We start from the raw sequence: 14,062 nt of genomic DNA, 5'->3' as shown, positions 1-14,062 counted from the left end.
AATTGAAATGGCCAAGAGGGTTACCCGCATAAAATTCCGGCTGACAGGGAGGGTTAGGCTCAGCAGGCAAAGGGTCAGAGGCAATACCATAAGAAGGGTCAAGGTCCAGGGCCAAAGGGCGGGGATGGTTGACAGAAGAGCATCCAATCTCAAGAGCAGCCAGGTCCTCTCTTTCCTTGAACCTAGAGAGGACATCAGCCGATAAGGTATCGGTTTTAGGGTTTATCAGTAGGGCATGAATAAATGAATCATCACTTGAGGCCGCGGGGGATGCAGTGGGTAAAGCAACAGAGGGTGCAGCAGAGATTAAACTGGTGGGTTCCAGAGGGGGTTCAGCCAGTAACTTAGAAAAACAGCCTGCGTTGAGGCCCACATGGGGAGTTGCAGGAGTGAGAGTATCAAAACCCTTCCAGTCCATGGAAGCATTTGCATCACTATCCACTAGTAGTTGTTTCGAAGTCCCTGGTACCAGGGAGTCAGGAGAGGACCCAGACTTGACCAAATTCACAGTCTCAATGTGTCTGTCAACAACCGAATCCTCCACAATGTTGCCGTGAAATTAACAAGGAGAGGGGTAGTGAGAGCTTGATCAAACAGACCCGCAGAGGTGTCAAAAGTGGAAGAGCCAGACGGACCAAATATGGTGGGGCAAGAGCTAATATCATGACTGATTCGTCCACAGCGACCACAAATTTTAAAAGCTTCGTATTTTAGGGTGACCGGTAGAAGTTCACCACGACAGGTTCTGATTTTAGAGTTCATACAGATAGGGCGACGCCATTTGATCAGCAATTTCACCCTGGCCACAGTTGGAGGTAGGGCCAAATTAGATTGTAAGTAGAGGTCCACCACCTTCCCTACGAAGGAAACAGTCTGCTTAATAGCATCAAAGGAGTATGCATCAGCAGGAACGGGGCTGACTTGGACCCAAATTGGTACAGAGTCGCGTTCAGCAGTGAAGTCATCATCATCAAAGGCGTGGGGAACGACATGAACCAGAGTTTTGCCACACCACCAAGGGCTCAATGATAGAATTCTGTCACGGGCGGCAATGGATTCAAACTCCACCATAAACTTACCCTCATCCAGCCAGGAAAAAGAGAGCAGACCCAAAGTTTGCCAGAGGACTGAGAAGTGATTTCGTAAAATACATTGGGAAGGCTGTGGAAAACCTACCGAGAATCCGAAGAGAACGGATTACCATTTGTAGAGACCGTGGTGTTGTTACTGCCAAATCCCCTAGGATGGAGGGATTCTTGTATGAAGATTTGTGCACCACGAGCATGAGGGAAAGGAGAAAGGCTAGAGGTGCTGTCCGAGACCCTGTGCCTAGAATCGAAAGGACGTCGGCTTCTATACTGCCGACGACCACCAGCCGAAAGAGATCTGCGGGGGAAGCGAGAAGACATGATAGAGCTGAGGTACGGAGTAACCGGTGTAAGCAACACCCGCACAAAACTCCAGGCAGGAACTGAGAAAGTATGCTTCAAAGCAAGACCGTGGTAAAAGATCCAGGATCAAGCCAGTAAGCAACCAAATAAGATAGCAAAACCAGTGTTCCACAGCTAAAATAGAACACCGATCAAGCCAGGAATTCTCAACAGGGAGGCGCCATACATGAATCACCCAACAGATCTCAACAACGAGCAAAGTGGAAACCGAAACTAGAAGCAAAGCAGATTAGAGAAAGAAGGGAAAGTAAGGGCTCCATCAATATCTGGCTTGGCACCTGTCGCCCACTGGGAACCACGAGCACTTAAGCCGGAAGGAGGGAGTAGATGAAGGAGTAAGGGAGAGGAGAAAGAATTTAAATGGAAAAAAGGATAGAAAAGACTAGGAGGGACGAAACATTTTAGACTCCAGTAATGCACCCTCAAACTTCTGGTATAGTAAAAGAAGTTTTTCCTTCCCCTTCCTTAATTCCTCCACTTCGTTTCATGTCCCTCCTTATTTTCTATTAATTAATTGCCCATCTATTTATTGGTGGGCAATTGTCATCCCAACCATATGGAAGTACAAAATTTATATGAATGTCTAATTCTAAGGGGATGAAAAGTTGATTGAAGGGAGGCCATGCCTGTTTGCCACCACGCCACACTTTACAATAAGAGCCAACACATTAGTTTAAAATTACAGAAATATTTTTGTTTCGTAAGAAATCAAAATGAAATAGAAATAGAAATTTATAAGAAAATTATCGAAATTTAATTGAAATATTTTGGTGCTGGCAAAGGTTGAAACGAGGGTGAAATCTGGAATTTCGAATCTTGGCTTGAGTCATGGGATGGTTGATTTACTAAATTTGTCTTTTAGATAAATAGATGATCATCATCTGGTGTAGTGGATTTTCTGTCATTTATTTTTTACAACCAAATGAATATGTGGTTTATATAAACTGATGTAACAATTTTAAAGCAGTTGAATAGACAGAGGATGATGTGTTGGCTACTTGTCTAGTTTTGAAGTTAAACTCAATGATAAAATGTAGAAAATGGTCAAAATTGATCACATGTAAATAATCCTTAACCAATTATTTATACCATCTTATATATCCATCTAATTTCCATACATTATGTACACCTTTTCGATAATCCTTAAATGTCTCAATACTTTACTTTGTCAAGTGACTGATTCTTTGAAAACTGTAATATGACATGTGAACAGAGGACCTTGATGTCTATTTATCCATAAAATTTCAATCCCATCCGACTTACCATATTGATGACATATTACCATTCAACCGAAGAACCCTTAAATTTTATCAAAAGCTGGTATACAAGCAATAAGTACTATACATCTTTTTCGGCTAAATTTTGTAGAGTTGGGAAGCAGTTCTTCATTAGTGATGTGACCATACAGTGGAACTTTTGACCCATCACAAACTTCAACCCCCTATTGATTGGGTCGAAAAGTACCCCTCCCCTTGGGTGTCTAAGGGTACAATGCTCGCAGTGAAGGAAGGGTGAAAGAAAGTCGGGTCTTTTTTTTAATGGAGAAGTGTAGCTGTATTTTTTGCTTTGAAGTATGAAAACTCTTAACCCATAATAAGCTTGAAACTCAGTGTGTTATTTTAATAATGAGAAGAAAAACATTGTTTAGTCACATGGACCTTGTACGGTTGTACCAGTGTGGGGACCAATGGGAGCACACATAGGAGCATTGCTCAAGAGGGACTTTCATTTTGTAGGGGGCAAACGGATCATTTCAAAAAAAAAAAAATACTGTGCTGTGTGCATGGGTTTTGTCCAACATTGAGTGTGTGAGTGTGGTGTGTGTTGTGTATATCCCATCATTCCATAGTCCCAAAAGTTGGTTAACCTTTTGGGATTGGCGTGTGGTTTGTGGGATTACCAACCTCCCACCCCCCCCCCCCCACAAAAAAAAAAAAAAAAACCTCCACTTCAAGAGGGTTGTATCTGAAAAGAGGCTGCATGTGATTGGACAGCATTCTTTTTCCCATTAATAATTTTTATTTCCTTCCCCTCCTATTTTACTAGTGCAATAGGGAATGCATTTGTGAAGAAATAGCAACTGTTGTCTATAATTATTGTTGAATTTCCATAAATGGGTTAAACCTGAGAAAACAAAATTAGGAAAAAAAATGAAAAGGAACAATGATTTTCTAATAAGATTTTGGGGGAGGGTTCTCCACACTGCCAGTGTAGGAGGAATCTCCCATGGCCATGTCATACCAACGGTAGCAGGAAGAAAGAGACATTGTGGGGAATTAGATTTTTAATTATATATACAAAAGGAAATAGAGAAATAATTTCTATAAACAAGCAGCAGGAGAGACTTGTCCTCCAGTGGTTCCATGTGCATTCTGGCAAGACGACTGTGCCGAACCTCCTTGATATGTCAGCTTAACATCTTCCAAACTAATTCCTTTACATGGAGAAGTCTTACTACAATCAAACTTCACTGCAACTTGAGTTGCTGATGTTCCCTTTATGTTGCTGTAAGTCACTTGACTAATTTGTACACCAGAACTCTATAAGAACCACACACAAAAAAAAAAATCAAAATTTAGCATAAAATGATCGATTTTTTAAGCTAGATTTAATAATGCATAATATCAAGTTAAATTAATTAATTACTTCAAATAAACTGACCTGATTTGGGCAATTTTCATTTCGAGGGCAGTAGTTTTGATCGATAACAATTGGGTTTTGAACATTATTCATCACAACTTTCTTAAACACAACTCCTCTAACAAATCCATTACTAGGCCTTGCCCAAGATTTGATCCTTAACCCATTTTGAGTCCCTGTGAATACAACATTCTGCACCACCACAGTTTGCACCCCTGCTTCCTCTCGATCCTTCCCCAAACTCCCAATGCTGCATTATGCACAAATACACTTCGATCATCAGTGCAATTTATTCATAACCATCATATATATTGTTAGGAATTAACAACACCAAGATTTACGTGGTTTACCTACGATGAGCTATGTTCAGAGGCAAACGATAAACGATGAAGAAATTACAAAAACCCTAATATTTTCACCTCATTACGAGATGACACCTTTATATATAGCATTTTGATGCATTATAATATAATGAAACCCTAATCCCGAAAAGTACAAAATTACCCCTAGTATAAACGACTCCCAAAAAATTCCTAGATTAGTTTGAAAGATGTTAAGAGAACGAATCAACAATACTTCCTAGATTAAACTAAGATCAAGCTTCACCAATAACAATATGCTAGCTTTGAAGAAGTAAAAAAGAGATCGGCTATTGACAGTACAGAAGGATCTCCATTGTACTAAGGGGTAGGCCTTGGTGCAACAGTAAAGGTTGTTCCATTGTGTCTAAAAAGTGATCACGGATTTGAATCTGAAAACAGTCTCTCTGTGAAAGTAGGGGCAGGGTTATGCGTACATTATGACCCTCCATAGAGCCCACAGTAGCGAAAGCCTTGTGCACTGGGCACGCCCCTTTAGAAGGATACCAGTTAAGTCTGTCTACTAGCTACTAACCTTATGCCATGTCCAGGGCCACAGGCAACATTTTGAATCCACAAGTTGCGTGTGCCAGGGCCAATAGAGATGCAGTCATCACCAGTCTTGATTCCGGTGTTGAGGACAGTCACATTTGTTGAGTCTTGTACATGTATGCCGTCTGTGTTTGGGCTTGTCTCTGAGGCATGGATTTTAAGCCCTTGCAATGTTACATTTTGGCATGTGTGTACGTTAATGTGTCCAAGTTCTGCATTAAGGGATGTTAGCTTCTGGACCACTACATTGCTTGAACTGAAGATGGCAAGAGACTGCAAATCATCAAGTATGAACTTCATATGAGACTGACTATACACAAGACTTTCTATGCATGAAACAAAATCTTAAATGTAAAAGGCATAAGATCAACTGATGAAGTAGGGGTGTAAAAATTGGGATCAAACCGGTTAAAAAAACCCGAACCAACTGAAATGGTCTGGGCTGAACCAAGGTCTTATTGGGTCGAGTTTGGATTGGGGATTACAACAACGAATCAAATCACACTGGAAACCGAAAGAACCCAACACTGAACCCGAAACCAACTCAAAGCCCAGATCGAAACCGAAACCAAACCGATAAAAATCCAAAACTCATTATAAAAACAGTTTTTTTTTCATATTTTTGTAAAAATATATATGTTAAAGTGAACACAAATCGAGCCGAAATTGAAAACGACCAATAACAAACCAATACAAACATGAAACAAATCGAACCAAATCAAACCGAACTGAGGTCTTATTGGATTGGGGTATTACAATCACGAACCAAAGAATAATTATCACCTCCAATTTGCGGGTACCTCCAATTCCTCTAATAGGGGGGAGTGGACCCCACCTTGGGCAGTGTTTTTGGGCAAGGGTAGGATGGTCATTTCCACCCTTGTGTGAGGAATTGGAGGAATTGGAGGGGATAATGATTCCGAACGAAATCGCACTAGAAGGTGCAAAACCCCAACATTGAATCCAAAACCGATTCAAAGCCCAGATCAAAACCAAACCAATATGCCCCCGATAAGAAACCGATAAAAACCTGAAACTCATTAAAAAAAACAGTTTTTTTCCCATAATTTTGTAAAAATATGTATGTTAAAGAGCAAACCCAAATCGGGCTGAAATCGAAAATGACCCGATAACACACCAATACAAACCGGACGCAAATTGAACTAAACTAAACTTTACTTGTTGGTTTGGTTTTGGATTCATCATTCCCACATCGAAACCGACTCAACCCAAACCGAAACCGGCCCAAACTGACTGATTGACACCCCTAGAAGAAATAGATAGTTTGTAAATATATATATATATATATATGGTATACGTACCGTTACACCAGCTGAACACTTTCCCCCAGAAGCCTTACATGCCCACAAGCTTGAGCCCTGACCATCAAGGTAACCTCCAATGACAGTCAACCCCTGAACTTGATCAATCGTAAGCCAATTTTCTTCAGATCCAATCTTTTTATAATCAGGAGCAATTAAGATCCCATCAATTTGAACTATCATCCTTGAATTCTTACAAGGCCCTTTGAAAGAAATTGGATTTAGAAAGTACTTCTTCTTAGGTACATACATTGTTGTTGGCTCAGAGGAACTGCAAGCTTTAGTCCATGCTGCTAGAAATGCTTTGCTTGAATCTGTTTTCCCATCTCCCTTAGCTCCAAAATCTGCAACAGTGATGTCTCCATTTATTGTTGATGAGATAAGGAAGTAGATGAGGAGGAGAAGGAGAGAAAGAAAAGATTTCTTGGGTGTTGTAGACATATTGTGTGAAGGTAATTAAATTGATGATGAGAGAAGAGTGATGTGGGTGAGGTGTGAAGGTTTGGTTTGGTTCCTTTTTATTATATAGGGAACGTGTTAAAGAGTCATTTGGATTAAAGATTACTAAAACGATCTTCTTGTGCATGAACTTAAAGGCGTATAGGTAGCTAGCCGTTAACTTGTGAAAGGGAGGATGAGGTAGAGAAGAGTATGATTTTAATTTGAAGGTTAAGAAAACGAGTCCCGATTAGTTCCTTTCTACAAATTACTATCCTTGTGCACTGCATTGATAACCGCCATGTTTTTCTTATAATTAAGGAAAACCCTTCTTCTTCTATTAACATTATTATCTATTTTTATTTTAAATTACACAACCAAGTGGGACCTACATAGTTAGGTAACCTGATGAAGGAACACCACCGCCGGCATCCCCCCTCAATTTCCCCCCTCCTCCACCTCTCTCTCTCTCTCTCTCTCTCGGATCCGACTCCTCTACTTCCACCTGCTCGGTACTATCGTGCGCTCCCACACACAAGCATGGCGGAAAGTACCTCCTTACCCCTGTTTGGGCAAAGCGTTCGGGCAAAGGTAAAGCAGCACATTTTGCCTTGTTTGCGTATAGGCGCACACGCTAGTAAGGGCAGGCCGAAGTAGAGTCGTCGAATTGCTCTCTCTCTCTCTCTCTCTCTCTCTCTCTCTCTCTCTCGTCAATCGATTGGGATGGAATGGTGAGAAAGAATTGAGTCTGGATCACCTCCCCATGTGGGGAGAGGAGTTGCCCACCCCACATGCCTCTTTAAGCAACACGTATAATATAAAGTGACGGACCGAAGGAAACGAAAGACATGAGAACCGTACAAGGCATTAGATGGAGGAAACCCGAAGATTGCAAATGTTAGCTTCCTACAAATTTCCAATAGAATTGTCGTACAAAGATCGAGGGAAGTAACAATCCAGGGAATAAAAAATGGAAGTCTCTTTTCTGAATCATAAAATGTCTTGGGATCCAATTCTACAATCACAGGAATCTTCAGAGGTGATGGCTCGTTATTGCCGAAGCAAAAAAACTGAGCCCGTGAAAGGAGAGAAGAGAGGAGGTGGAGCGGAAGAACGAGACAAAAATGTCAAAAAACAGTAGGCATGAGTAGAAGGAAACACTGTTTTGGGTTGAGTAAGACGAATTACTGACTGTTTGCAAAATTAGGGATTCCTGCACTTTTTTGACCAACCAACAATACAGTTTTAGTCGAAATCCTCATGCAATTAATGCATGGAGGTCGTTTTGTACTCAAAACTCACCTAAATTTCAAATTATTTCTTTGAAAAATTCTCATTGGAGGCCTTGCCCAGAGTGTGGGAGTAAGACGGTCTTTGTTCACAACCCTACGTATGTGCAACACAGACAAGATGGGCAGCCGGTCCGTAAAGAATCTGGATCCACTTTTTTGACCAACCAACAATACAGTTTTAGTCGAAATCCTCATGCAATTAATGTATGGAGGTCGTTTTGTAAGCTTAAAACTCACCCAAAGTTCAAATTATTTTTTTTGAAAATTCTCATTGGAAGACTATCAACAAAATCAATACTAAGGAAATTCCTTATTGCCGGATTTAGGCTATAGGTTCACTGGGTAACCGTACAGAAAATATTCAGGGACAACCTTTTTGATTTATTTCAAGGCCCAAAAAAGCAGTATCTCAAATCACCAAAAAAGATCAAAATCATATTATTTGTTCCATCACAGCCTAATTCCTTTGGTCTGCCAGGAATATTCGCAGTGACATGTTATTTTTCTTTTCTCATCAGTTCTACGAATTCTGAGAAAGCTGCAAGAAGAGCATATCCACATCTCAGAAATGAGAACGTTTGCCTGCAGTGCATGAGACTCATGCAGATGTCCCGACATGTTATTTTTCTTTTCTCATCAGTTCTACGAATTCTGAGAAAGCTGCAAGAAGAGCATATCCACATTCTCAGAAATGAGACCATATAGTTTTCATGTATTGATGTACTTCATAATACAGCATGACTGTCTCTGTGTTCCCACAAAGATCAGGATGTATACAAAATGTCAACCAAGATGATGCATATGTATATGATTAGTTGATTACCAGGATCCGAATCATGAGGACCTGGAGATGCTTCTGGGTGGTACTGAAGGGTCATGATTCTCAATGCAGGGAAAGCGAGACCAGCACAACTTCCATCATTCAGATTGACATGAGTCACTTCCACACCCTCAGGAAGAGATGCAGGATCAACTGCATAATTATGATTCTGCCAGATGAAGGTTTAGATAAGAATAAGTGGCATTAGGACATGTGAATGCATGCAAGTAAGAAAGAATGAATGTCCCAACAAACCTGTTGCTTATTTGAATGGATGACAAAAATGTTAGAAATGGTTTACTTGGATAATAAAGTAAGATTAACACACCTGAGCACTAATTTCAACACGACCATTCCTTAGGTTACGTACTGGGTGGTTTCCCCCATGGTGACCAAACTTCATTTTAAAAGTTTTACCACCCAATGCCAGACCAAGTAACTGATGGCCCATGCAAATTCCATATACAGGAACCTTTCCCACAATTTCCTTCACCGTTTCAACAGCGTAAGGAACTGCAGATGGATCCCCTGGTCCATTGCTAAAGAGGACTCCATCTGGCTTCAATTTAAGAGTTTCTGAAGCTGGCCAAGTTGAAGGGACAACTGTGATTTTGCATCCCAGAGATGCCAACCGCCTCAGTATATTATGCTTGATTCCAAAATCATATGCGACAACCTTCCCCCAAGATTCAAGAAAAAGGTAAAAATGAGTGCTACAAGGTTGAATTCATACGCATGTATTTCATGTTGAATAATTTCCATAAAAATTAAACTCTACTAACATGAAGATTCTCCCCAGCTCTTCCATTGGTGATGAATTCCCATTCTGGATCTGTTTTCTCGAGCCATTCATATGGGGCATTGCAGGAGACACCACTAATCAAATCAACACCTAATCAAATCAAGACAAAGGGTCTGATTTCAGGCAATATTCCAAAACATCTCAACCAGAGTTTATAACACTGTAACCAGTGTTGTGTTAATTTAACAAAGCATATGAATTTATCATACCAACAATATCCCATGTGCGGGACATTTGCAATAGTTCCTCATCAGTTTTGGAATCTTCAGTGCTCAGTACACCTATGAGGCTTCCATCTTCTCTCAATCTACGTGTGATTGCACGTGTGTCCACATCATCTGTTACATAAAAAGCAGTATGGAGGAAATAAATCAACATGTCACAATTAAAGAAAAACAGAATTTACATTTTACAATGATAATCAGAACAATACTAGATCCTTTGAAGCATTGCAGCCACAAATTATAGTGACAGACTTACATATACCCATGATGTTCCTTTCTTCTAAATAATCACCAAGAGTTTGTTTGCATCTCCAATTTGAGGTACTGGAGAACAATTGCTTGAAAGGCATGAGTTCAAAGTCAAGAGAATTTATATTTTGAAACAAAAAATTTAAGGGGCCGGTGTACCTGATACTTAAGCTTCTGACCACAAGACCAGCAAGGAAGCATTGCCTTGATTCTTCATCATCTATTCAGAAGAAGGCATTGTTGATCTTAGAATTTATAAAAACAAAAACGTAGAAGATAAAATTTAAGATTCTGAAAGTGAAAACTGAGAACTTCACCAACCCAAATTAACACCAGTATTGCCAATATGCGGGTTTGTCATCAAAACAAACTGGCCAGCATAACTAGGGTCAGTAAGAATTTCCTGGTACCTGCAAAATAAGACTCGCATGATCACAGACCTCACGAAAAAGCAACCAATCAATCTGAGTTATGGTACATGGCATGACAAACATCAAAGCCCTCGAATTATACACATACAGTGTGTCCATATTTACTCTGAATCTGCACATACATCATACCTCTTGCAATTTCACCATTATTTTCACCTGTCCCAAATCAACTTTCGAAAAGTGGAGGTTTAAAAGCAACAGTGCAAGTAACAACAGTTTTACTCTATTAGTAATGGTGATGGTGGTCATGGTAGTAGAGGTAATAGAAGTTTTTATTGTTTCCATATCTTTTTCTGCTGGTACTTGATATAACATAGACCAGTCACAACTGGTAACCAGTCCACAAGAGGCTCGCAAACTTCAGGTTCAGCAGCAGTAAATACTCCGATCAGTTCTTAGATTTGCAGGAAATTTCAAAGCAACAAAATAAATTCAAGAAATCGAAAAAAAAAAGAGAAGAAGAAGATACGGTAGTCTCTCTAACTCAGGCCTATCACCTACTAATGTACTCCTAGATTGGTAGGAGACTAACTAGGAGCCAATAAACCAGGATCTGTAATGAACAGGTGAATCGAGTAGGTCAAACTAGGGTTTTTGGTGAAATTAGGGTTAGAGTTTGATGTATGGGTTATGTCAAGTCAAGGTAGGGGAGTCTATCAGTGAAGGTCCTGAGATGTTTTGATGGATGGAAGTGTGTAAACTTGAATGAGGAGCAAGTTAGGGTTAGGGTTTTGGATTTTTGAAAAGATGGATTTCTAGGGTTTGGCTGGACAGAAGCTAACCAAACTTGAATGGATTTCTTAGGAAGGTATGAGGGATAATCGGTCAGATTTTTAGACTCTTTTGACAGTTGGTTTGGGCTGAGCAAAAATTAGGGTTTAAGGTTTTGATTTGAGATGGGGGGGGGGAATTAGGGTTACAGTGGTTGGAATGGGCAGCAAGGGAGATCGAGTTCTCCTTGCGGGCAAGGGGTGTTGTGGTTGAAGTTTGATGAAGTTCTGATTGCTGGTTAGGTCTGTGGGGAATCTAGGGTATGGAAAAACTGAAAATAACAAAGGGGAAAACTAGGGTTGGGGTTGTAGAGGATTAGAAGAAGAAAGATAGGGATGGGGATGTCTCAAACTTACTGTAGTAGCAGATTACTCTTGGCAGCAGCTTGTTTGAGGATGAAACTTGAATAAAAATTGGATCTTTAACTAGATCTTCAAAGAAATCTTCAAGTAACTTGAATGTGAGCTTCAAAAGAACCACCTGGCCTTCACACCGCAAGGTGTCGATTGGATCAAACACCAATCCCACCAGTTTTGATCACATACAAGACAATCTTCAGCAATGAAAAACAAGTTGCAGAGCAGCAGCTCAAAAGAGAGGTTTTTTTCAAAATTCAGAGGTCAGAATAACCCCCCCCCCTCACACACACACCAAATTGTTTTATTTATAGTGTAAGAGCTCCTAGTCGACTCTAATTACACTTCACAACCTCTCTCTCATTCGTGGAGAGGAGTGGACCCAACTTATAATAAACGCAAATTAAAGAAAGGTAACTCAAGTCACATAAATTGAAACATTGATTCAAATTAGTTTTGGACCAGAAGTATAGAAGCTAATCCCGTATGCAACCTATTTACCCCTACTTTAGGTCCATAAGAGTGACCTATTACATTGAAAACCCATGGGATCAAAGGCCCAACATGTTTATAACCTAACCCTAGACTTGTTCCCCGTCAAAATAAGCCTCTTTTGGTGATGTATCTGCATCACCTTCGGCCTCGCACCATATTTTGGTCTCTCACCAATGGCATCTCAATTCTCACCATACTCTTTCACAGAGCAAAGCACAAAGCTATATTTTTTTCTAAATCTCATTAATCAGATTCGGGTACAAGGCTGTAGCCCCTTACAAACTTACATAGAAGACTCAACAACATACTCAAACACTAAAAAAGAAAGACCTAACCCAATCCTTAACTAATAAGGTAACATAAACTGACTAAGAAACTAAAATAATGAAAGAAATTGACTCAAAACAGTACTCTAACTAAACTAATGAAGTAGATCCTGTTTTCCTACTTTCTACCGATATTTTAGGCCCATTATTTCAATTGTTTGACAACCTAAATTCTCTATCTCTTGATTCTATTCTTGTATGCTTACAATATTCGCAATGAGACCTCTTCCTCTATTAGTGCACCACAAATAACAAATATTGTTTACAAATGATGTCGCAGTTGCCTCTTTGGTGTCCTAAACAGTTCTTTAAACATCATGCACATTTCTATCGATTTAGGCACCAAACATATGAATTCAAAGAAATTTTGCTTCAAAGATCTAGAATTTCTCTTCCTCCCAAATGGGCCAATGAATGAAAAGTGGCAAGGACATGAAAAAACACATGATCATACTTCAAATTGGCCTTTTATTTCTCCAATAAATAAATCAACCCTTTATATAATCTTCTAAAATTTCCAACAAATCTCCACAAGCTTAGGAAAATAACAAATATCTATATCCAGCTGATATTGCATAAATTCATGGTAGTCACTTTTATGCATAAACTAAAGAGATCATGATCTAGGGGATAGTGTTGTATGTTCTCATTTGACAATTCCACACGCACCCCTTGATAATTCCACGCGCACTCCCAGCTTTTCAAATTAATCCTATTTAAGTCCATGTCGTTAATATCAGGCGTTAAATGCTAACGGATCTGAAATTGAAGAATGTAATGTACAATTATACCCTCGTTAGGGCATAATTACCACAATGTCCTTAAATTTTAAAAAACGACAAAAGTTGAAAAAGAAAAAACCAAAAACAACCTTCGCGCTTTCCCTTTCTCGATTGAACATTCCCTCCTCAACCCTAGTTGGAGACTTGGAGCTCAGCGGCGCCCCCTTCAGCTTGAAAAGATCTCATCAAAAAACAAATGATTAAGCAAACCCTCATCTTCAACAGAACAATAGTTCTCAAAACAGAGCTGTCGGGAAAGGTCGCAGAAGAAGAAGAAGCTTCAACAACTTTCATCCTTAATATTTAATCAGGAGAAGAAAAATCCGAAAGAAGATTCACAAATTAAGAAAATTCGTCAAAATCTAGATTAGTTCCATACTTCCATTTGCAATCACAATCAAACTGAAAACCCCAAAATTAAAAACCCATATAGAACGAGAAAAAAAACTTGGTCGCTGCTGCTGCTCCTCTGTTTTTTGTTTTCTCGGGTGTCTAAACAAGGAGGGTGAATGAGAGGAGGAACATGATGATGATGATGGACGAAGACAACGAGATACTGAAGAAATTGGATGATAGCACTCGCAATGCCCAGCATCTCCAGCTCCAGACTCTTCAATCCATCCTTCAATGCAACGCCTGCGTTGGTTACCTTCAACCCCATCTCCAACATCTCCAACATCTCCAACCCTCCCAACGTCATGATCATAAACCCAATCAGTCCCTTTTCCTCCTTTTTCAAATTAAATTTACGA

At 39.8% G+C, this 14,062-nt stretch overlaps 2 protein-coding genes across 3 annotated transcripts in view; both read right to left on the bottom strand.

Annotated features, from left to right (window-relative positions):
• The window catches only part of LOC122664460 (carbamoyl-phosphate synthase small chain, chloroplastic-like), a 38,504-nt gene that overhangs the window by 18,325 nt on the left and 6,117 nt on the right, over positions 1–14,062 (bottom strand). The window contains exons 4-11 of one of the 2 annotated variants that reach the window (XM_043860283.1): positions 10,471–10,559; positions 10,309–10,369; positions 10,157–10,224; positions 9,886–10,014; positions 9,657–9,766; positions 9,203–9,550; positions 8,878–9,043; positions 8,629–8,714 (exon numbers count right to left, since the gene is read on the bottom strand). In XM_043860283.1, the coding sequence (XP_043716218.1) occupies positions 8,674–8,714; positions 8,878–9,043; positions 9,203–9,550; positions 9,657–9,766; positions 9,886–10,014; positions 10,157–10,224; positions 10,309–10,369; positions 10,471–10,559 (1,012 nt within the window). In that variant the 3' untranslated portion in view covers positions 8,629–8,673. Of the gene's footprint in view, positions 1–8,539; positions 8,593–8,628; positions 8,715–8,877; positions 9,044–9,202; positions 9,551–9,656; positions 9,767–9,885; positions 10,015–10,156; positions 10,225–10,308; positions 10,370–10,470; positions 10,560–14,062 lie in introns of those variants that run through there. The other variant, XM_043860284.1, reaches the window with a different exon arrangement.
• On the bottom strand, positions 3,729–6,774 carry LOC122664461 (polygalacturonase-like). The gene is made up of 4 exons (XM_043860285.1): positions 6,325–6,774; positions 4,986–5,275; positions 4,113–4,341; positions 3,729–3,991 (listed from the first exon to the last, which is right to left on the bottom strand). The coding sequence occupies exons 1-4, from the start codon at positions 6,763–6,765 to the stop codon at positions 3,773–3,775; spliced, it is 1,179 nt and encodes a 392-aa protein (XP_043716220.1). The 5' UTR covers positions 6,766–6,774; the 3' UTR covers positions 3,729–3,772.

Source organism: Telopea speciosissima, chromosome 6 (assembly GCF_018873765.1).
Source record: "Telopea speciosissima isolate NSW1024214 ecotype Mountain lineage chromosome 6, Tspe_v1, whole genome shotgun sequence".
In the NCBI taxonomy this organism is placed as follows: Eukaryota; Viridiplantae; Streptophyta; class Magnoliopsida; order Proteales; family Proteaceae; genus Telopea; species Telopea speciosissima.
Note: the sequence above shows the minus strand (reverse complement) of the source record. Positions and strands in the feature narration are given on the sequence as shown.

Bases quoted from the DNA above. Each gene is read 5' to 3' on its own strand.
- LOC122664461 (XM_043860285.1), bottom strand. From the start codon at position 6,765: ATGTCTACAACACCCAAGAAATCTTTTCTTTCTCTCCTTCTCCTCCTC. The intron at 5,276-6,324 runs GTACGTATACCA...GATGATTTGCAG, and splicing joins AGTGTTCAGCTGGTGTAACG to TCTCTTGCCATCTTCAGTTC. The intron at 3,992-4,112 runs GTCAGTTTATTT...TGGTTCTTATAG, and splicing joins ATGAAAATTGCCCAAATCAG to AGTTCTGGTGTACAAATTAG.